The sequence below is a fragment of the Petaurus breviceps genome, unplaced genomic scaffold, assembly GCF_028583685.1.
Source record: "Petaurus breviceps papuanus isolate PSGF00001 unplaced genomic scaffold, PetGlider_PUasm1.0 90977, whole genome shotgun sequence".
NCBI lineage: Eukaryota > Metazoa > Chordata > Mammalia > Diprotodontia > Petauridae > Petaurus > Petaurus breviceps.
The window spans coordinates 34016394-34040684 of NW_027187391.1; the positions used below are offsets into that span (position 1 = coordinate 34016394).

Genomic DNA, 24291 nt, shown 5'->3' on the forward strand with positions numbered 1-24291 from the left:
GACTCCAGTAATGAGTTTGGGGAGGGTCTTCAGGAGGAGTCAATGAGATCAGACTCCAGTAAATGAGAGAAGTTGCCAGAGGCTACCTCAGTTCTAGGGTATAACAAGTTGAGGGTCAAGGGTAGGAGCTAGCTGGATAAAGGAGGGCCAAGTTAGTAACAAAGGTTTGGGCAGAGCCACAGTGAAAGTCTTATGACCTCATGCAAATGCCTCATCAAATGGGAAGATTCAATCAGAGCTCAAGGGGGTTACCAGAGCCTGTACCCCATCAGTAAGGGTAAGGAGGAAGGCGATTTTGGGAATGGGTGACAATCTGTGCTAATGTACAAAGACAGCAGAAAATGGAACACTTTGTTCTAGAAACAGCAAGTAAGATATTTGAATGCAACATGCAGTAAATGCATGGAGGGGAGTGACGTGAAATGAACTGAGAAAAGTAAAGTGCAGGCAGATTAAAAAGGTCTTTACACACCAATCTGGAAGGTTGCATTTTATCCTAGAAGCAATAGGGAGTGACAGAAGATTCTTTAGTAAGAAAGTGATGTAGACAGACTTGTGGTTGAGGAAGACTTTGTTTTAGGAGTTGTCAGGAAGATGGACTGGAGACCAGAAAGACTATAAACTAAGAGCTTAAGCAAGATTATTCTTTTTTTTTTTTTTAAAGCAATCGGGGTTAAGTAACTTGCTCAAGGTTACATGGCCGGGTGTTTCTGGGTGGGTGCAGCAAGATTATTCTTTACCTGTGACCACTATCATCTTCATTGGCTATACTTATTTCATAAAGCAATGAAAGAGTATGTGCTTCTAAAATAATATTCCCTTCCCTCTTGTTAAGGAAAAAGGCAATGTTGTATATTGGACTTGAGTTCAAAGATTTGGGTTCAAGTTTCTGCTCTGTTGAGATAGCTGGATAGTTCAGTCGATGGAGGGCTGGACCTGGAGTCAGGAAGACTCACCTTCCTGAGTTCAAATCAGGCCAGACACTTACTAACTGTATGACTCTGGGCAAAGCCTCAGTTTCCTCATCTGTAAAATAAGCTGAAGAAATAAATGGCAAACCACTCCACTGTTTGGGGTCTTTTTTTTTTTTTAATATTTTTAAGCAATCGGGGTTAAGTAACTTGCTCAAGGTTACATGGCCAGTTATTTCTGGGTGTGGTGCTGAGTGTCTGAGCCCGGGATTCGATCTCCAGGTCTATCTCAGCACTGGAGCCGGTGCTCTTACTTGCTGTGCTACCTGGCCCACCCGTCCCAAATGGGGTCTAGAAGAACTGGAAGAGTTGGACAAACAACCCTGCTCTGTCACTTAGCACTATCTGTGACCCAGTTGCAGTCTAGAGGTCTTGGAAACCCCCAAATGCAAGGGCAAAGGGCACGGGTGTGCCTCAAAAGAATTCGACCACTCAGACCTTCTTTCAGTCCAAGTAGTTTATTAAAACACCAGCGGGGATGGGTGAGATTCCTAGTGAGTCTGCACTATTTGTGAGACCAATACAAGAGGGCCAAATTTTAAGAATCTGAGCAATTTAAGGGAGGAAAGATGCTTTTATACAGAAAGACAAATAGCCAGGGATGGGCCAGGTGGAGACAATTGAAGGAGTTAAGGGGTGGGAGAGCCCCAGTGACAGGGCAGTTAAAAGGATTATTGGCTGAGATGGGTCAGGTACCTCTGGAGAATGCCAGAGATCTGGGTTCAGGGGCTTTGAGATCCAGGGTCCAAAGACATGGTCTTTTTTCTTTTAGGGGTCCATCAGTAGAGTCCCATCAGGTCCATCATTAATGCCCCATCAACCCTAGATCCTCTGACTGAAAGGAGTGAAAACTTCTCAGACTATACTCTAAAATCTAGTAAGGCTTTTCATGGGAAACAGGCCCGAGTTCCCCTTCACAGGAAATCACATGATTTACAAGGACTCAGAACTCAGAGGGAGTCACCCCTCTCCTCAGTGACACCTTAGCATAAGATATGCCAAATAGGGACAGAAGTGCTTTCTCAAATGTACATTGGGTGGTCTACTGTTTCCTTGTTCAAGTACTTGAGATAGATTGCCTCGCTTAGATTATGCACCTGACGTCCAGCCAATGGAAGAAAAGGGTCAGCAGTGGGGAGGGGGAGCATTCCTCCTTAGGGCTTTATAACTTCACCATTTCCTTTTGTAAATTGCTTCTTCTCCCTGACCATTTGTCAGGAGGGGGGCCCTTTCTCAAGATTGTAATAAACCATTCTTTTCTGCTTCCTAGCTTGAGAAGCCTCTGAGTATTATTTAGGTAAGGATCTCTGTTGCACACAGTTTTGGGGTGCACACACTTCTATTCTCCAATTTTTCCCTGTAAAATGAGATGAGGGGAGTTTGTTGTTCAGTTGTGTTTGACTTTTCATGACCCCTCCTAGGACTTGCTTGGCAAATGTACTGGAATTCATTGTCATTTCCTTCTCCAGCTCATTTTACAGATAGGGAAACTGAGGCAAACAGGATTAAGTGATTTGCCCAGGGTCACACAGCTAGTAAGTGTTTGAGGATAAATTTGAACTCAGGAAAATTAGTTTTCCTGACCCCGGGCCCAGTGATTTTTCCACTGAGCCACTAAATAACTTCTAAGGATTTTCTTCTAGCTGTGACATGTGTCTAAGAAAACATTATCTCTTCAGTATAATCAGGAAACAATTACCATATCATTAGTAGTTAAAGAAAGGTACAATCTACTGGTTTTGAACTCACAGGCCATTTAGTAAACAAAGTATTTGGAAACTGCTCTTCAGCACAATTTTTTTAGCTCAGCTTGAATTCCTTTCTATGTTTTGTTTTTTTTTAACTTGATCAGATCCAGAAAACACTCTCCATTTGGTTTAGTTATTTTTGAACTATTCTCAGACTTTTTTTTTTTTTGCATAGTTTCCATCTATTTTCCTCTGGGCTCCAGAAATCTGAAAAGAATGTTGAAAGCTACTATAAGACCATAAAGCAAAATACAGATCAGTTTAGACAATAAGCTTCTGAAGTCACTCAAGAGGCTTTGCCTAGCTTAATAACAGAACTATGGAAAAAGATGTCAGAATGTATACACACACAAATTGCTTTTCATTGATAATAATAAGTTCTTATTTTCAATAAAAGGAAAAGAACACTGAACATGGAGTAAGAAGAGATCAAAATTTAAAGTGCTTTGAAAAGTCATATCTATCAACTGAGCAGTGACTTCTTTTGTATAGGGATGTATGGAATATTATTCTACTGTAGGAATCATGACTGTGAAGAATATAGAAAAGCATGGGGATACTTCCAGAGAAGGAGCTGAACAGTGAAAAAAGAGAGTACACATTTCTTGATTATGTGCTGGTGTAGGGAAGTAAAGCATGTCGGTTTTTTTTTTTAACAGATATCCTTTGGCATTTGTGTTATTAAAGTAGGACACTAGAAAGTGCCTCATGCCAATGTTTATGTGATGCGATGACCAGGGAATAACTTAAAAATTACTTTTCTTTTTTTTTCCCCTATGAAGAAGCCATAAGGGAGAGGAAATAGAAGTGAATAATGACAATGATGGTTTTTTGGAATAGAGTTGAGATTCCCTAAGTGGATGGAATTCTTGGTAAGGAAACTCCCTCTACCAAAGTTGACTAATACCTGTTCTGCTATTGCTCTGCCACAGGGTTTAACCTTATCTGTGGTCACACAGCTAGAGTAACTCAGTTCTTTCTGATTTGGGAGCAACTGTCTATCTACTGTACTTACACTAGCTCTCAGTAATAATAGTCATAATAACAACACTGCCACCAATAACTGATACCTACATAGCACTTTAAGGTTTGCAAATATACACTCTTTTAACTAGTGAGGTAGTTAATATAGGTCTTGTTATTTTCATTTTACATATTAAATGATTTGTCCATGGTCAGAAAGCCACTATAACAGGGTCAGGTCAATCAATTAGCATATATTCTGTTGTTTTTGCTATTTAGTTGTTTCAGTTGAGTCTGACTCTTCATGACCCCATTAGGGGTCTTCTTTGCAAAGATACTAGAGTGATTTTACAGATGAGGAAACTGAGGCAAACTGAGTTAAGTGACTTGCTCAGGGTCACATAGCTAGTAAGTGCCTGAGGTCAGATTTGAACTCCAGTCTTTTCTACTCCAGGCCCAGTACTCTATCTACTGTCATCTAACTACTCCCTACACTACACTACCTCTCAATCATAATAGTAATAATAACAACATTGCTACCAACAACTTATTCCTGCATAATTCTTTATGGTTTGCAGATATATATTCTTATCTGAACTGGTGTGGTAGATGATACAAGTTTTATTATTTTCATTTTACAGATAAGGAAACTGAGGTACAAATTGATTAAATGATTTGTCCATGGTCAGAAAGATACTATAGCAAGTGCCAAGCCAATCATTTAGCACATATTTATTCCATGCTAATTATTTATGTGCTAGGCACTCTGCTAGGGTCTAGGAATATGAAAAGAGAAAAATAAAATAGTCCCTGCTCTCATAGAACTTGCATTCTATTAGAGAGAAATATATACATATAAGCAAATACAAAATATATACAAAGTAAATACAAGCTAATTTTGGGAGGATGGAATGCACAAGCATTAAGGCCTCCTGGAAAAGGTGGCAATTGAGCTGAGCTTTGAGATTCCAAGACATGGCAGTGAGGAAGGACTACATTCCAGGCATGAGGGACAGCCATGGGAGGTGGGAGGTGGAAGATGGGATGAAATGCATGCAGGACAATAAATGGGCCAGTTTAGTGCAAATTGGAGGAAGGAGTTCAACCCAGATCTTTCTAACTCCAAGCCTAGCTAATCTCAATGCCTCTCTAATCATTATACCATACTGCCTCTGAAAAGATTTTTTGGTTAATGAAATGCGAAGATTCTCCCAAATGTAAGACATAGAACATTTGTAAAAATACAAAGAGGGTGGAAATGATGCTTTTCTGAAGGCTAGACATCAACCCGGTTATCCACAAAATCCAAAGTTGTCTCTATTTCTTCACTGATGATTCCTTGCCCATCTTCCACCACTCGGTGCAGGGTGCTATAGTGTTGCTGAGTTCGGTTGAAGGAGTACAGCTCTGAGGCAGCCTCCCAGGCTTCAAAGGTCGGCATGGGGAAAGCATCTGGCTTTTTGTTCTCAAAAAAACATTTTAGGTTCCTCTCACTCAGCCTGGATGCATACTCCAGGAAAGTTTTATCAAATTGCTCCTTCTCCTGGTCTGCGTAGGTCTTCCAAAACTTCATCTGAAGGTGGCTGATCTTAGATCGGCATCTGACATAGCAGGTGGTGAGGAGAGAGAAGAAGGCAGCCGTGGAAACCACACACCATCCTAGGATCTTGGAAAGGAAATGGAGGAACAGTGAATTTTCAATTATTTTAATTGACATAATATCGGCACGTCAGAGATTTAGAACTAGAAAGAAATTGAAAGGTCATCTTGTCCAACTCTATCACTTGGGAGCTTTTGGCTAAATTGTAGAATTATAGCTTTAGAGCCACAAACAACCTCAGAGATCATCTAGTACAATTGATACATTTTACAGATGAGGAAACTGAAGTTCAGAGAAATTAAATGACTTGTCACATAGGTATTGAGTAGCAAAGCCAAGAATTGAACTCAGGCCCTACTGTTTACACTGTATGATGAATAGGCAATGTTTAGCTAAATGACTCAACTAAAGAATCAGTCATAAGTGAAAGAAACTAAGATGATATTTTTGCAGAGATCAAGGTAAGACAAAATTCCCTCTATAGTCAGTGTTCTCTACTATCCTTCACTGATATGAACTCAAGTCACTGTCCAGGTACAGGTGTTGCCAAAAAAAAGAATTATACCACCACCATCGAGTATTCCAAATTTGCTAATAAAAATACACATTGTTGTAGTAACAGAAAATAGAAGAGGCTGTGGCTTCCCCAGTAACTTACCTAATTATCAGTTAAAACGTTCATTGCTTATTACTGTGCAGCCATTGTAGTTTGAGGTCTTTCAGTCAATGTAATAGTGTTTTCTTTAAAGAAAAATATCATTTTCACACAAAGGGCTTTATTCAGGGATTATTCAAAGGAGGCTTTACTGAGATTGATGCCTTTTCCTCAATCTTCATAAAGTATAAAATCTGTATACACTTTGTGTTTAATTTTCATAAAAAGTGTAGTGGTAGGAATGAAGAAGCAGCTGGGTAACTCAGTAGATAGAGTGCTTGACCTGGAGTCAGGAAGACTCCTCTTCATGAGTTCAAATCTGGCCTCAGAGACTTACTGGCTGTGTGACCCTGAGCAAATCACCTAATGCTATTTGCCTCAGTTCCTCATTTACAAAATGAGCTAGAGAAGGAAATGGCAAACCACTTCAGGGTCTATGCCAAGAAAACCCCAAATGGAGTTGCAAAGAGTCAGCCATGACTGAAATGACTCAACAAAAATTAGGAATGAGATGGGGGCTATTTTCATAAAGTCATTTTTTTTATATTGTCAATATTTTCAAGTCATAAACATTGCATTTAAGTTGTCTGGCATTACACAGCCTGCATCCCCCTCACTGCCTCCCATTTACTCACCAAGCATAAAGAGGACAATGGTTTTTCTTGGTAGAGGCTGGCATGTAGTAACTTGACCTTTTTTAGTAAATCTATTTACATTTTAGTTTCTTGATTATCTTCTAGTACATAGTCTATCAGATGTCTGCATAGGACATGAGTGATAGATATAACTGCTATGAGAATGGTTCATAATTATTTTTCTTTTCTTTTTTATATTCTTATGAAGCACTGTTTATTGTGTAAAAATATTTTAAGTTCATATAGAGAATGTTTGAGTATAAATTTTAATGTGTTAAAAACAAACCCTTCTATTTAATGTACATGGTTCCTCCCTGTCTCTCCCCTTCATAGTACAACAGCAGAGTGGCCTTCTGGGGATGATAATTTTGAATATGAGTAATCAACTTATAGTTTTCATCTTTTTTCCCCAGAATTTATTTATTTTTAGTTTTTAACATTCATTTTCACAAGATTTTGAGTTCCAAAATTTTCCCCATCTCTCCCCTACTCCCCGACCAAAGATGGCAAGCATACTGATTACTCCTTCCCCCAGGCTGCCCCCTCATATATCACCCTTGCCCCCTTACCCCTAACTTTCTTGTAGTATAGTTTTTATCTTAAAACAAACTTTTGTTATTTGTCTTAACATTTCCAGGTTCTAGTAAAGTGCCTCACACAAAGTAGACCCTTAATAAATGCTTCTTGATTGAACAAATGATTGAAAGGCAAATACAGTTACAATCACAGACTATAATAATATAATTTCATGTTTCTCACCAGAATTGCTATTTTACATTCTAGACCAGGGGTTCTTAACATTGTTTGTCAGTCTGGTGAAGCCTCTGGATGCCTTCTCAGGATAATATTTTTTAAATACATAAAATACAGAGAATCATAAAGGAAACCAAAGGTTAGTGAAAAAAAATATGTAATTTTTTTCCCATCTAAGTTCACAAGACTCTGAAATTTATCCATGGACCCCACGTTAAGAACCCATGTTTAGACTAGCTTCCCACTCCCTCCTACATTTATAGGTATGTAAGTTCAAATCTTACTTCTGCTGTATACTAGCTGTATATTAGGGCAAGTGATATTTTCATTGTGCCAAGCAGCTTTCCAGGATAGTAAGTTAACATGGGAGTGAACAATCTGCATCATGGAAGGCATTTGCAAAGGGGAATTCTCCATACCAATGAAATCACATTTGTGCCACTCTGCCTCACTTAAATCCAATTTATACTTAAGTCATGACATCAGCCTGGATGTGATTGGTCCTTTTGAAAATGAAGGACTAACTAATAACAATAACAACTAAACCCTACCATTTCTGCTGCCCCTCAAAAATGAATCTTAAGGTGAGAACGCATCAGGTATTGGTGAATTTTCTTAGCAATAATTTTATTTCCTACAAACATTTTGCTTCCCACATTACTCTCACTGAAGATATAGCTTCAAAATGGATTAATTATATATTAATTATAATAATTGGAGGTTCAAAATGCAGTTTTAGAGCATCTGAGAAATAGGGGCAACTAGGTGTCTCAATGCATAGAATGCTGGGTGTGGAGTCAGGAAGACTCATCTCCCTTAGTTCAAATCTTACCTCGGAGTTGTGACCCTAGCTGTGTGACCCTGGGCAAGTCACTTAACTCTGCCTCAGTTTCCTCATCTGTAATATGAGCTGGAGAAGGGAATAGCAAACCATTTTAGTATTTTTGCTGAGAAAACCCCAAATGGGATCACAAAGAGTCAGACATGACTGAAAAATGACTGAATAACAACAAAGAAGCTAAGAAAATACGGGCAGAGAAAATACCCTCTTCTTCTGATATTGGTGACGTTTTAGCCAAGTTTCACAGGCAATGTGCATGTCTTGCTAAGGGACTATAAGTATAATGTTACTTTGTGCTCCCACTAAAATTCTCATCGTGGCATGGATTCCAGTGGAGCACAAGTTGAAAAGGATTCGGAGTAAAAAAGCTAAGATTTAGATAGTGCTTTATGTTCTGCTTTACCTCTGTTACCTCATTTGAGCTTCACAACAACTCTGTAGGATAGATTCTATTATTATTCCCATTTTACAGAGGAAGAAACTGAGGCTCAGAACAGTTAAGTGTCTCGTCCAGGCTCAAGCAGCTAGCAAGTACCTGAGTCAGAATTTGAACCCAGGACTTTCTGACTTCCAACACTTTATCCACCAAAGAATTCTACCTCCATAAATAGAGCAACAGACTATATCTGTCTTATGAAAACTGTTCTACAATTCCTAGAGACTCATCACCAAACAGTTGGTCATCAAATAATGAATTTTTCTGCCATAGTAATTTATGAAGACCTTTTACTATGGCAAAAGGGGATAACAATCTATGTCAGCAGAAGGAATATACACTCTAATGAAACCATAGAGCCTGGGAGTACTACGTACTTTGTCTAGGTTAAGTGCCCCATTTTAGTAAGTCATTACTAGAGAGAAGTTACTAGAGAGAAACTCAAATAGCTATGGCAATGGGTGACATGTATACATTTACAGATTCTCTGAGGAAAAGTGACCTATTTGCAGATTTACTTTCATCTCTCCATGATTGCTTTGAAATGTTTAAGGTCATTTGGAATCATTTGTATGCATTATAATTTTGACTTTAGCTATCCAGAAAGTTTAGCCTTCTTCCAACTCATTTATTGTTTGTTTGTTTTTTCATGCTTATCTCAGGAGTTCACTTCACATCTGCATTGCCAACAGACCTCTTTGTAGCATCTCTAGCCCTAACTCTAATGCTAATTTTCTATCTATCAAATCCTTTATTTTAATCCATTTTCTTTCAGACCCCTAACCCTTATCCAGGGATTAGAGAGAGCTGATTATTAAATTTTTACAATGAGCATTTACATTTTAGAAATGGACAAATGCTACAACTCAAGGCCTGAGGTATTGTTTTGTTGATTGTCTAACTTAGGAGCATGATGGAGAAAATGTTAATAATACAGATTAAACATAAACTTATGCCCTTGCTGCATTTATTTTTTGGTGAGATGTTTGTTAAACATTTACTAGCACAGCCCTGCCCTAATCTCCATCTAACCATTTAAGACCTCTATTGGACCTCCCAGGCCTTTCTAGCCCATACCTATTGGATATCTACTGGGTGGTTTCTGATCCTTAACTCTAACCTGACATTTTAGTTCAGAGGTCATTCATATTTCTGATTTCTGAGCAGAGCCCAAAGGGACCTTCGGAAGATCTATACACTGATCTCCAAACAAACTGATTTCCTCCTATAAACCATAATATGTCCACAGATAAATACCATACCATATCTCAAACATTAATTTCAATATTTTAACCATCACCACATTATCAGCATTGCTAGCAAGTAACTGATGGAAGAACCTGATTTTTAATGCTATTCCTCTTGATGGAAGTACTGACTAGCAGACACATTAGAAATATGAATGTGTGGCTACAGGGTCCCCAAAAATCCCCTACCCAAAAATTAGAAGTCAGAGGAATAGGAAGTTTTTATTCAGTTCTCATGAGAAAAGGGCATCCCTTCCACCAGTGCAGATCAGTGGAATGAAGTGTGTTACAGAAGATAAACCGAGATTATATACCTTAACATAAACAAATCCCCTCCCATCACTATCTCTCATTCCCATTGATTGGTTGGGAGTCGGGCTTACAGTCTGGGAGCAAAAATAGACAAAGAACAGGGAAACAGGGTATAGCCAATTCAAATGTTCATGTCCTTATTTGGCAAATGTTAAAGCCAGATCGAGGGAAGGGTCCTAAAGGACTTAATGGTGATGTGGCAGTAGTAAAGAAGGGGAAGGGTGAAACTGAAACTCAGGCCTGTTCCCATGAGAAACCTTACTAGATTTTAGGATATAGTCTGAGAATTTTTCGCCTCTCCCATTCATGAAGAACCAGGGAAATAAAGAAGAGTTAATTACAAATAGAATCATTCATATTTTCCTTTTTGAGATGTATCTAGAATTTCCTTATAGCTATTTCAAAAACAAAAGCAAAACAAAAAAGTAAAAACAAACCAAAAAACCCAAACCCCACCATAACCCATCAACAATTAATTAAAAGAATTTTCCACTTGATTGACAATTCAGTGTTGTATGGCTATGAGTCATGGAAGAATTGAAAACGGGGTGGGGGGGTGATTGAGGATAATTCTCTTCAGACATTTGAAAGGCTGTGTCATTGGAGAAGCGATGAGATTGGAGGCAGAGTACTACAGTGGAAAGAACACACTGACTTGGGAGTTAGAAGACCTGAGTTTCAATCTCTCTTTTGACATGAGACCTTAGGCAAGTCATGTACCTCCCAGATATTTCAGTCTCTTCATCTATGAAATGAAGGGACTGGATAGAGTACTCAAAACTTTGCATCTGCTTCTTTGTCTTGGTTTCAGCTCCACAGAATAAGATGTCCCTCCCGAAGTAAACTCATAACTTCTAATCTCATCATCATGCTACTAACCCAAACCTTGATTGAAACTACTTTCTCAGTATTCTCTCTACTCTGGAGGCCTGGAGGGTAGGGTAGCATAATGTAGCGGCAGCTACACTGGCATACCCAGGATGGCTGCTAGCACAAGTTCTTAGATCTGCTTTACTTGGAAAGATAGCTGTTTAGAGGGGTAACAATCTTTTTTAATTACATTCACTAGTTTAGAGGAAAAGTCAGCACCCTAAACTTCAGAGAAAATACAGAGAAAAGGGGCAGCTAGGTGGAGCAGTGAATAGAGCACCATCCCTGGAGTCAGGAAGACTGAGTTCAAATCCAGCCTCAAACACTTAACACAAAAATGAGCTAAAAAATTGCCCTCCATAAAGTAAAAAAAAGAAAAAGAAAATACAGAGAAAATGCAAGCAGAAAAATAAAGAACAATAGATAGGGCTTCTAACTGTCTGAGAAATTAGCACAGATTAACAGACAGATCCAACTATCTGACCAAGGCAATATATACATGGTTACCAGAGAGAGAAGCACCAACATCTGTTTTTTTCAAAGCCAGAGGACTCCTTAACAGCTACCCAGAGTCTCATCTGGTCAAATCACAAGAACACTCTTCCAATGAGTGAGCCCCAAAGCAAAATGTTAACCTCAGAGTATATGAAAAAAAAATATGTATAAATAAATAAATATATATATATATATATATATACACACACATATATATGTATACCCTTTTTAGAGCCAGAGGGTATCACAACCATCATGATTGAGTGCTTAATTAGAAATGAACAAAAGGTGTGAAAGCCTCCCCTAAGCAAGCTTCCCTTAATGGGCTTCAGGTGAGGCCCATTAATGGGTGGGAAAGATCTTAAATCATTACAAATAGCAAATACCTTCCTTTATAAAGGGCAGATATTGCACTCTTAGATCACTCTATGTTGTGTCTGCTGTTCTGCTTAGTTTCAACTAAGAAACAAGAACAAGAAGCCCCCCTGCTTTCTTGCCTCCTTTTGTGTGTTTTCTCCCTTCAGTAGCTCCTTGAGGTCAGAGACTATCTTTCTTTTTATTAATTTTTATACGAAGAGCTTCACAAAGTGCCTGGCACACAGTAGGAACTCAATGAATGTTGATTGGATTGGATTCCAGCTTTGTATCTTTTTTTTTTAAAGGAGACAATTGGGGTTAAGTGGTCAGAGTCACAGAGTCACTAAGTATCTTAGGTTAGATTTGAATTCAGGTCCTCCGGACTGCAGGGCTGGTGTGCTATCCACTGTGACTCCTAGCTGTGCCTTGTATCTACGATTCTATGAACCTGTCCCACTTGTCTGCAGAGGGCAGACCTCAGGGAAATAGGTAGAAGTTTCCAAAGGAGAAAATTTCACTCTGACATCTGGATCAACTTCATACCATTTCAGCTGTCCCAAAGTGGAATGTGCTGCCTCTGAAGGTGGTAGGGTCCTCCTCTTGGAGAATTTTTAAGCAGAAAATGGGTGACCACTTGTTGGGTATATTATAGTAGAGATTCTTTTTCACTGTGGGTAAAACTAGATGATCACTGAGATTCCTTCCAACTCTCAAATTCTATAATCACAATGCAATAGAAAGCAGGTTACAACATGAAAAAAAGAATTATGAAGAAGCAGAGGAAAAAGTGCCATCAAAGAAATGAGAAAAGATGACTTGGTCATGAGTGGGACACCCTCTGTGACCCTCCGTGAAGACTTCTCCAAATGAGGAGAGAAAGAGCTTGAAACCAGAGATCTTTTTGTAAGACTGGACAGACCAGAGTCCTGGGTTCCCTAAGAAAAGTACACAGCCCAGGACCCCTCCCTCTTCCTTGTTTTATGGTTTACTAAATAGAGGCATGTACATTTGGATTGGCTTCCCTGTTCTTTGCCTTCTTTGCTCCCGGACTGTAAGCCTGCCTCCCAGTCACTGAGGGATAGTGATGGGCTTGTTTGTTCCTTATCATTGAAAAAGGATTTGGAGTTCAGACTGTAAGCCTGCCTCCCTGCCAAGGGGAGCAAGGGACTGTGGTGGGAGGTGGCTTGACTGTCTTAGGGTTTAAAAACCTTGCTTTGCCTTCTGTAAGACACCTCCTTCCCTTTGATTCCTCTTGGTGAGGATGCCCTCTTCTCGAGGGAACGGAATAAAAGCTTCCTGTCCATCTCCTGTCTACCTCTGATTCTTAATTTTTGGGTAAGTGGTTTTCTGACCCCACACAGTCATGTGGTAAGAGCAAAGGGTAACACAGACAGGGATGGTTTGTGTTTTACACTATTGGAGGGAAGATCTACATTAATGAAATCACAGATCCATTTTAGTATTTGATTCTACTGGAAGGATGAAACTAGAAGTAGGTCACAAGTAAATAAATAAGGTAACAAGCACTTATTAAACATCTATTATAAACCAGGCACTTTTAATTACATAAACTGTTGGCTATGACATATCTCCAATTCACAAACATCTTCAAATAAAGACGTTGATTTAGTGGGAAGGGGCTTTCTGTTATATATTAGATATACTAGTGGTGGTAGTTGGTGAAAAGTACTGCAGGTTATGGTTTGAGGCTTGTTAATATAAGAAAAGACCATCACCACATTACCAAACTTTTATAAGAATGTGTTTTTTAAAGCCAGGTTTCATGAATGATGATGACTGGGACAAACCCTAGAGGTGTAAGATTGGCAACCTTCAGTGTATTTTCTGTAAAAGTTGACAACACTCTTGATATGCTGTTTTTCTCCTCCATTGGTAATTTTGGCACAGGAATGCACAGTTGGCTTCCTGTTTGCTGTCCAAAAACAGGAAGTCAGACTGCACTTGTCTATGATTTGCTGCAGGCTGTGTACATCTGCTTGCTTTTCATACACTTTGAACTACCTTCTTCAGCTTTCTCTATGTGAAGGGAGAAGGCAGAAATCATTAAGTTAACATATTCTCATTTTCTGGACCATTCCAGAACATTCTGAATTTCTTGTTTCCCAGTGCTGCTACCCTAACATAAAACTTAGATGTGCAGTCTTCTTGCTCCTTAAGAGATTACGATTTCCTTTCATTGGAGGCTATTTAAATAGCCCTTGTTTCCTGTATTTCAAACAACATGGGGATATCAACTCATTCAAGGCACACTGAATAATGGTTCTATGGTTTCCTCTGTTATCCAAATTCATGATTTAGATGTAAAGATCATTCAGAGTAAGAGATCTGACCTAGCTTTGGAAAGTTGTACTTTCACTTGGCTCAACTCCATGACAACAACTGAACAGACTCCAGAGAAGCTTTTTTCTGGGAAGCTAGCTTTTAAAAAAAGAAGTCAAAAGCCAGAGGTTTCCAGTTAGATGCTCTGCCATTAACACTAATTCTTGCCTTGTCTCACAGTTATTTATTATTAACAAAATAAACCCAGAGAGGTTGCTATAAAGTACTTGGGCATATAAGTTTTAATAGCTTAAAACTGTACTGAGACTTTGGGAACACCCTGTACATGACAAATAGGGATATCTTCTTTTCAGAAATGGGAAAGACACAATCCAAACAACAAATTCTAATTGCCACTGAGCCCTCTGGACTTCTAAAAAACTTTATGAGAATTTGTCTTTTTGCTGCATCTTATTGACATTTCTGTGTAATTCCATGCCCCCACTCAAATGAGATCATAAGAAAGACTAAGCATCAACTGCAAGGAGAACAGACAGAATGAATCAATCCATTGAAGCAAGGCATTGAGAAGAGAATCAAGTTGGTTTTTTGTTTTTTAAATCTTACCTGAGATTGTGCTTGCAGAGTTAGTTTCAGTTCTTGGGTGTCTTCCAGGGGCATGCTTGTTTTGCCACAAGCTACTTTGTGCAGCTCATTCCAGCACTGAGATGACTTGTCCTTGCAAATTATCTTTAAGAGATGGGGATTATTAGTGCCACTCATGGCACATTCATAAAAGGTCCCATTGAGCAATGCCACAGAAAGCCACATCATAGGGGCCACCAGGGCATTTAAAGTGATCTGACCAAAGACATAAAAGAAATGGCAGCTGTTCCCCTTAGGGAAGATTTTTCTAGGGTTCACACAGCATCCTGTGAAGAGTCTCCACATCCGGCTATTCAAAAAGTACCCAATGATCAGTAACACCCAGGCTGGGGCAAAGAGAAAGACCATCCCATAGGCAAAATTTTCTGCGCTACATGGACATCTGAAAGCAACAATTGAAAAGAGCCGTTCACCTCCTAATGTTAGCAAAGCCATAAAGCTGTAACCAATGACATTTTTCTGATTAGTGAGGAATTTTAAAATGTTCTGAATCCCATCCATATTTGAAATTCACAGAAGGGAGGGAGGAAGGAGGCGATGTCTGTCAGCTGAGCAGAAATCTGTTGTCCTGGTTTGCGGTAGGAAGGAGCTTGTCTTCCGAAATAGTAGTCTTGTTTCTTTCTCAGATTTAGCAGATAAGGAAACAATGTCATTCACCAAGAATGAAAATTTCTAAGTGAGCATATTCTCATATTGCCTCCTGCTGGCAGGAAGATTGCCTTCTAACTGGATCAAAAGCCAGCTGAAGTCCATCCAATTGAAAAGCTCACAGAAGAGGAAGGGCTCGAAGTACAGTGGGCTCGAAGTAATGGTTTTGGAAAGAGAAATAGAGAAGTGTACACTAACACAACCATCCCAGGAATTTTCCAGCTCCGCAGGCACTGACACATGCAGAAATCATTTTCAAACACTCCATCACAAGCCAAAAGCCAAGCCCAGAGTGTCTTAATTCATTTTCCTTTATTATTTTATTGAAAGTTTTGAAGAGAAGGGGATGTTTTAAGTCCTCTCAAAATGCATTGGTTTAAATATTTGAACCAAGTCCTGGTATTTTGAGGTTTTTAATCTATATCTGTTAGAATCTTAAGAACATACAAATGTATTAAAGGAAGGGGATGCGGATTGGAGTTAAGAAAAGTAGGGTTTAATAACCAAGTTCTGTGTGTGCAAAACCATCTTGATTTTAGTCTTTTGCAAAATGTGCCTGATACTACTTAAAATGAAATGTTCCAGACTTCAATTGTAAAGAGACAATAGCTGTTTGAGTTCAGAACAAAGCTTGTGAGCCTTTGAGATGTAAATGAATCAAGAACAAAAGGATCTGATTTCTCCCTCCACTACTCAAGTTTTGATTCTTTGATCAATCTGAGGTTTCGCTGGTTTTCTTCCACTAATACAAATTACAATTCCCTTGGGCTTCCTCATTCTGTGTGCTCTTTACCCGGGTCTTTCTGTAAATTCTTCAGAAAAGATCCCCCTCATTTGCTGGAGGTCTTCCTCCAATCCTTTTAATATCTTCCAGGTGTCCACTTACCACCTGAGGTCTCTACGGTTATCTTGAATCCTTGCTATGTGACCCACCCTCCTTTCCTCCGTGGTATTGTTTTCTGTCACTTCTCACATGCAAGTGATCACTGGAAATGCATTCTACATGTTAATAAATTAAATTCTACAGTTAATAAAGATAATACAGAAATAAAATTCTATAGTTAATAAATTAAAATGAATAAGAACCCTTAGCAAATGACAGCAGATCATGATAAAGAATGATTCTAAGGTATATTACTTATAGCATACTATGTAAAAATAGTCTTGCTCTTGGAGGGAAAAGACTCAAAATTAGATGCCCAGCTGTAGTATTTCACAGGAAGAGAGCAAATCTTAGGGACCTTGTTTTTCAGTTGTGTGACTCTTCATGCCTCCTTTTGGGGGTTTTCTTGGCAAAGATACTGGAGTGGTTTGCCATTTCCTTCCCTAGTTCATTTTCAGATGAGGCAACTGAGGCAAACAGAAGTTAAGTGACTTGCCCAGGGACACACAGCTAGTAAGTATCGGAGACTGGATTTGAACTCAGGTCTTCCTAACTATAGATCTGGTGCTCTATCTAGAGAGTCATTTAGCTGCCAGAGACCAGGTAGTCCAACTTAATTATTTTATAGATGAGAAAACTAAGGCTGAGATATGTCAGCCTTAAGTGACTTGTCCAAAAATAACACAGATTTTAAGTGGCATAGTCAGTATTTAAGATCAAATTCTTTGATTCCAAAATCCAGCTTCCCCCTCCTCCCCTCACTGAACCGAAAGACTGTTAATTGTGCTACTCTAGGGAAATTCCTTGATTTCTCTGTGCTTCAGTTTCCTCATCTATTAAAAAAAAGGAAAAAGAATAATGTGTCTTATCTACTTTTCAGGGTTGTTGTAAGGACAGTGCTTTATAAACCTGTGAGCTTTATAGAGATGGAAATAGACATAATGTTTCTGTGTGTCATGCTGGCCCTAGACAACATTGAAAAGGAGACAGATTTGTCTTTAATGCTTCTCTATTGCTCTTCAATCAAGCGGCCACTCAGAACTACTACCACTAAGCCAGGCAGGGGTGGGGAATCTGTGGCCTTGAGGTCACATGTGGCCTTCTAGGTCCTCAAGTGCAGCCCTTTGAATCTGAACTTCACAAAACAAATTCCCTTAATAAAAGGAATTGTTCTGTAAAACTTGGACTCAGTCAAAAAGTTGCACTCAAGGGCCTAGAAGGCCACATGTGGTCTTGATGCCACAGGTTCCCCACCCCGAAACTCCTATCTACAGATTAGTTTCCTTGACTGCCCAGGCCCACCATCCTCCCAAATATAATCTTTAAGCCTGTTCTCTTTAGAAGAGTTCCTTCACTTACCCATTAACAAGGTCCTATTATCTACTAAGGGGGTGGTGGAGGTGGGGAACCAGCAAATTAATTCATAATAGGATGTTAATGAGTGATAATGATTTGGTGAATTAGTCTTTAAAAAGAAAAGAGTATAATAGTGACCTTGGAAACAGAAGGCCTAAGTTCAAGTCAAGGCCTTGACACAGTGACATGACTCTAGCCAAGCCTCTTAAACTTACTGAGCTTGTTTCCTTGGCTACAAAATGAATATAACATTAGAACTACCTACCTAACAAGGTCCTTGTGTGGAATGTGTTTTTTAAACCTTGAGTGATTGTATCAGTAAGAGCTTTTAATAAGATTTAGGATTTTATTAGGCTTCTAGATTTAGAGCTGGAAGAGATTTTGGGGACCATCTAGTACCACCCCTTCACTTTACAGATCAGGAAATTGAGTCTCAGAAAGGTTAAGTGACTTGTCCAAAACCACCCAAGGAAAGTGGCAGAGATGGGATTCAAACTCAGGTCCTCTGAATCCAAACCTACAATAGAATATTTCCATGCTAATAGAAGTCACCCTGGGGTAATGACTTAGACCAGAAAAGTAATTTATGGTAGGGATTGTAGACATTCTCTCAGGCCAGTGAAATGCATGTTTGTTAGGAACATGAAAAAAACTTTTATGATTTCTCAAATCACACTTTGCAAACTGCTTCCTATTCCACTTACACTCTATGACAGTCTTGGTCATCTCCTTTAGGAGAAAATCCTTTTAGACATTTTATTTTAATTTCAAGCTACTTGTTTTTTTAGAAGCAACACATGCTTTTAAGAACTCATCTTTTTTCATAGTTCTTTAAAACGTACATAACCAAATTCTTCTCACCTTTCTCCGGCCAGTTTCCTGGGTATTCAGGAAAGATGTCCCTTTTGTGTTTTTATGAAGAAAGTTAAGGTAGCCAAAAGAAAAGCATTTCCTGGGGCAGGAACACACCTGAAAGGCTACAGTGCTACACCATTTGTATTCATGAGTGTGTGCAGAGTTAAAAAGAGATGGCCCCAATGTCTGCTTCAAGAAATCTCTCAGAAAACCATTTGCTTTGATTAAAAAAAGAAACATATTAAGGGGGGGCGGCCAGGTGGCGCAGTGAGAAACATCACCGGCCCCAGAGTCGGGATGGCCTGGGATCTAATCCGAGCTCTGATACTTAGAACCACACCCAGAAATAACTGGCCGTGCAATCTTGAGCAAGCTACTTAACCCCAATTGCTTTAACAAAACAAAACAAAACATATTAAGGGCTCGGCTAGGTGGCGAAGTGAGTAAGAGTGCTGGCCCCAGAGATTGGTTCTGGCCTCAGATACTTAACACCCACACAAAATAACTGGTCATGTAACCTTGGGCAAGTCACTTAACCCTAATTGCTTTAAAAAAAATTAAGATTGAGTCATATATTAAGTCACATGTTTATCATTCACAAAATATGGTTCCCACATATTTAATATATTCTAGATATCTTGTGTGTGTGTGTGTGTGTGTGTGTGTATCCTGGTTATAGTATTTCTGTAGTCATTTCACTCTGAAATGCTGCTGAACAATTAAAGAGAATTTCAAAATTTGGAAAAATTGAATTCCTTTCCAGAGGTTATTTAGATAATTAATTTTATTAATATTCTCATAGCCATAGAAAAGGTAACTTCATTGGTTCCTGCTCTAAAAAGTCAATGACATTACTAACACACCAGTAGGAACCTAAGAGGTAAAATCTAAGATATTTGTTGTAGCCAAAATGTCAACAACTGTGTTTCCTGCCTTTTCAGGTTGCTTTCAAGATGTACCTGGGAATCACACCTAGTGTGACACGTAATGAATCAAGTAGAAATGAATTCTCTCTAATTCTGGACAAGAATCCTTTGGTGGAGTTTGTAGAGGAGCTCCCAGCTGGACGGTCTTCTCTTTGTTACTGTAATTTGCTGTGTGGAGTCATTAGAGGTGCCTTGGAAATGGTAAAAACACACCATTCATTTTTTCTGGCTATTGGTCTTTCATACAAAATATGTGTGCTAATGAGAGAAGGGCACGAAAAGTCATATAAGTAATCAAAAATCATGGATAACCCCAAACTCATTTACTGTCATTCACACAAACATGCCCTTCCATATTCAGAATCTTCCTAAGTTGGCCCTAAAGTAAATAGCCTTGGGATCAGTGAGAGGTAACAGGAGGAAGCCAGGAAATGATGAAGAGAAGGAAGTGGCTCTTGGACCTGACTTGGTCTAGGAGGAGAGAAGGCTCTAGGTTTCATGAATAATAGAAAGTACAATAGACAATAAAAGTTTGTGATGCAGGCTAACACCAAAATTTATATGGCACCAAATGTCAAAGTGACTTTAACCTGTACCAACTCACAGGATCATAGAAATCAGAGTTGGAAGAAAACTTAAAGGTCATTTAATCCTGTCTCCTCATTTCATAGATGAGGTGCAAAGAGATTAAGTGAATTGTTGCAGTTCACATTGGCAGACTTGAGATAGGAATCTAGGTTCATTAACTCCAAATTTGAAGCTTCTCTTTCAATAATACCATATTATTTCTCAACTCAAAATTTATGACTTGCTAATGGCAGGTTGATAGTATGTGTTAGCTTTATAGAGGAAAACAAAGAAACATGGGCTTATTTGAATAGATATGAATGAATACAGGAAGATATACATTTTACTTGCATACTTAAGTACTTCAAAAAAGGAAAAAGTCTTAGGAAGGAAATAAATCTTGAGTATCAAATATTTATGCTTGTAATGTTAATATTTACTTTTGTATTCATAATTTATTAGGCACTTCAGTGCTTTCAAAGACTTAAAAAGTCTCTAAATTACTGTATCATTTGATGTGACAGAATAATTTCTAGCAAATCAAAATGAGTCACCATTAAAATCTTCATTTCTTCACCAAAGGTCTACCTTGAACCAGTGTCATATTTTCAATTAAAGCAACCTAATTACTTTCTGATAAGCATACTTATTCTAAATGACCTTTTTTTTTAAAAATTGGAGATCTTGGGAAGTGTAGAAGTACAACACTGATAAAAATGCATTAAAAATAACTCTATAACTTTATAACTTTATAACTCTCTTCCCTGTAGACATACTCTTCCCTAATTCTTACTCCTGGCTAGTTGCTATTATCCAGCCTCAGAAATTGAGATGAATTTATTTCTGATCCAAGAAGATTTGTATTTGAATTGGGGTAGGTTTAGAGAGAGAGAGAAGAAAGTTGTTTTCTGCTTTGGAGTGGAGAAGCCCTGAAAGGTACCTACAGCTCCAGATTCAGGGTTATCCACAGGTCTAAGTTCAATTTCAACTCAATTTGGGGGGCATGGATCTATTCTGAGACAGAACCACAGTGACACCATTCATATTGATTTCAACCAAACACACAGAAATGGCCTAATATGGGTCCAAATCTATGGTTTTGACTTAGAACCATTCTAGATTTTCCTGGTCCTGTAAACTAAGCATATAACCAGCACGTTCACTTTTTTTTTTCCTATAAGGAATGACATACTCCTTTATTGGGGAAATGAAACTGAATAAGAAGAGGGGGGTGGGTGCGTTAAAAACAAAATAACTCAACCCTGGGTTTTTCTCTTCTAGATTCATTTGACTGCTGATGTTAAATTCTTGCAAGACAGACTTAAAGGTGACAAAGTTACAGAAATAAGAATAACATTCCTGAAGAAGTTGGAGGACAAAAAATACAGACGGAAAAAATGAAGAGCAACATACAAAAGTCACAGGAAGTCATTTTAGGGAGTGACTAATGGCTGATTGACTATATATGGCCCTGCGGTTTCGACTTTGTTAAAGTCATGCAAGCTTTAAAAGAAAAAGCATAACTTAGCCACATAAACACACACACACACACACACAAGGAATTGCTTGGTACAAGTTATCACAGAACTTTTTTCTGCTTGTAAACTTATATTTTCTCCCAATCTGCAGAACTACAGACCTTTTAAAATAAGTAATTCATTATCTAATATAGTGAGCATGAATTTCACGATATTACACAATCCTACCTAGTCATTCCATACTTGTAAGCATGGAGAAAAGGATTAATAGTTTACATATATCCTCTTATTGAGCAGATGGGGGAAATTAAATATTGCTGTTTTTGTCTTATTTGTAGCCCAAGTGCTTAGTATGGTGCCTGGCACATAGTAAGTGCTTAATAAATGTTTGTGGATTTACTGAGTGGTATGGTCTACTATTTTGTATCAATAATCAATGAGAATTTATTAAACTAGATGCTGGAGTCTTGAATACAAAGAATGAAACAATGTCTACTCACAAGGTGCTTATATTCTAGTGGAAAAGACAGTGAATACACGTATAAATGTATCCAGACTAAATAAAAAGTAGTTTGGGAAGGAGAGCCCTGGCACTTTGGGAGGTCAGGAAAGGCTTCACAAAGAAAGTGCTTGAGTTGCCCCTTAAGGAAGAGAAGGACTCTTTGAGGAAGAAGGAGGGAGGAAGAGCATTCCAGGTATGTCAGTATAAAGATACAGAGAAGAGAGATGGAGTATCATCAGTAAGGAACAAAGAGAATCAGCATATGAGGTCCTCTCTGGTAACTGCCAAAGTTAAAAAAAAAAGTTAAAAAGTTTAAACACCCAAGTGTTTTAGGGAGCTGATAATGGGATAGTTCACCATTTCTTTCTCTAGCTTATATTACAGGTGAGAAAACTGAGGCAAAAAGGGTTGAGTGACTTGCCCAGGGTCACACAGCTACTAAGTGTCCAAGGCCATACTCAAACTCATGAGGACAAATCTTCCTGATTCCAAGCCCAGTGTTCTATCTATTGTTCCACCTGCCTGCTCCATTATTCCTTATAGTTTACCTAATTTCATTAACCCACTAAAGTGATATTTGATTTGCAAGCTTCAAAGGCACATTACTCTGTCAAAGTCCTCTTTAGAATGTATTTGTTCCAATGACATCCATCTATTTGGTGTTTTCATAGGATCATTGATTTAGAGATATACAGATCTCAGAGGCCATTTAGTCCAATCCCTTAATTTTACAGATGAGAAAACTGAGCTCTAGGGAGGAGTTCACATTTAGTTGTTGTTCAGTTGTGTCTGACTCATCGTGATTGCATTTGGGGTTTTCTTGGCAAAGATATTGCAGTAGTTTGCCATTTCCTTCTCCAGCTCATTTTAAAGACGAGGAAACCTGAGGCAGAGTTAAATGACTCTCTCAGGGTCATACGGCTAGGAAGTTTCTGAGGCCAGATGCGAACTCAAGAAGATGAGTCTTCCTGACTCCAAGCCTGGCATTCTGCCTGTCCCAGAATTATGTTCACATAACAAATAGCAAATACTGCAGTTGGGATCTGAGTCCAGGTCCTTTGACTCCAGTTCCAACACTCTTTCCACCACACTACATTGCTTCCATCATAAGAAACAGTCTATGGTAACCTTGGTTACAAATGATATATTTTAAAATAATATTCTTAAAATTCTAAAGAACTAGATTTCATTCATTTATAAAATGAAGAGGTTGGACTATGGGCATGTTATTTGAGACAAACAGATATGATGCTAGATTACTAAGAATACAAGGGAAAAAATAATCTGTGTTGATTCTTCAGAACATGAAATGTCCTCACCAGAAAGTTGGGGATTTTAAATAATTTTCTTTTGGAGCACTTCTTACCTCAAAAATTTCACTCCATATTTGGCTAGAATTTGTAGTGTTGCTTTTATCTCTGTAAACCAGAGGCCAGAAAAACACATCTAAGATGTAAAACCTTTCCTGCTTGAGAAAAAATAAAGGAACCCACAAAAGAGGAACAGATGGAAGTGTGTGATGCATTTTCGGAGAATGGCAACAGTTCTCAGTTGGCACTGGTGTCATGAAGATGATGATTGAAAATGCTCAAAACTTGCGAAAAGTCGGGAATTTAAGTATAGAGACAATCAAAAGCCTTTTTTTTTTTTTTGTATTTTCAGAATAGCAATCATACTTTGAAACTTCTCCAAGGAATTTCTTTTTCATCCATCCATCCATCCATCCATCCATCCATCCATCCATTCATTCATTTGTAGTTTTCAACATTCATTTCCACAAGATTTTAAGTTACAAATTTTCTCCCTGTCTCTGCCCCTACCTCTCACCCCAAGATAGTAAGCCTACTGAATACCTCTTCCCCAATTTGTTCTCTCTTATATCTTCCCGCATTCCCCCAACTGTCTAGTAGGGCAAGATGGATTTCTATACCCCAGTGCCTGTATATCTTATTTCCCAGTTGCAAAAAGCCATTGGTTAAACAAAAAGGAGAACACAGGCATTATATGAGGAAGGCAGCATTTTAGGAAGGGTACATTGGGTATTGGAGTGTGATATTAATAACTGATGTGTGTAGTGCTTTACAGTTTATCAAGTAACTTACATATATGACCTCAACTGATTCTCAAAGCAAGTCTGCACAGTTGATAGAATGCTGGATTTAGAGGTAGGAGGATCTGGGTTCAAATTTCACCCTAGTTACTTACTAGATTGTGACACTGGGCAAATCACTTCTCTCTATGCCTCAG

The 24291-nt window shown here is 38.5% G+C and overlaps 2 protein-coding genes across 3 annotated transcripts in view; one reads left to right on the forward strand and one right to left on the reverse strand.

Moving 5' to 3' along the window:
• TRAPPC3L (trafficking protein particle complex subunit 3L) overlaps positions 1–21941 on the forward strand; it is a 71371-nt gene extending 49430 nt beyond the window's left edge. For both annotated transcript variants that reach the window (XM_069077372.1, XM_069077371.1), the window contains 2 exons: positions 19513–19698; positions 21346–21941. In XM_069077372.1, coding sequence (XP_068933473.1) covers positions 19513–19698; positions 21346–21465 — 306 coding nt within the window. In that variant the 3' untranslated portion in view covers positions 21466–21941. The remainder of the gene's footprint in view (positions 1–19512; positions 19699–21345) is intronic.
• Positions 4289–15619, reverse strand: CALHM5 (calcium homeostasis modulator family member 5). The gene is made up of 2 exons (XM_069077005.1): positions 14791–15619; positions 4289–5348 (listed from the first exon to the last, which is right to left on the reverse strand). Exons 1-2 carry the CDS (start codon positions 15328–15330, stop codon positions 4959–4961), a joined length of 930 nt encoding a protein of 309 aa, XP_068933106.1. The 5' UTR covers positions 15331–15619; the 3' UTR covers positions 4289–4958.
• Positions 21942–24291: the final 2350 nt, after the last annotated feature.

Coding starts and splice junctions, on each gene's coding strand:
- CALHM5 (XM_069077005.1), bottom strand. CDS start 15,330: ATGGATGGGATTCAGAACATTTTAAAATTCCTCACTAATCAGAAAAAT. Junction 5,349..14,790: donor CTCTGCAAGCACAATCTCAG/GTAAGATTTAAA, acceptor TTCCTTTCCAAG/ATCCTAGGATGGTGTGTGGT.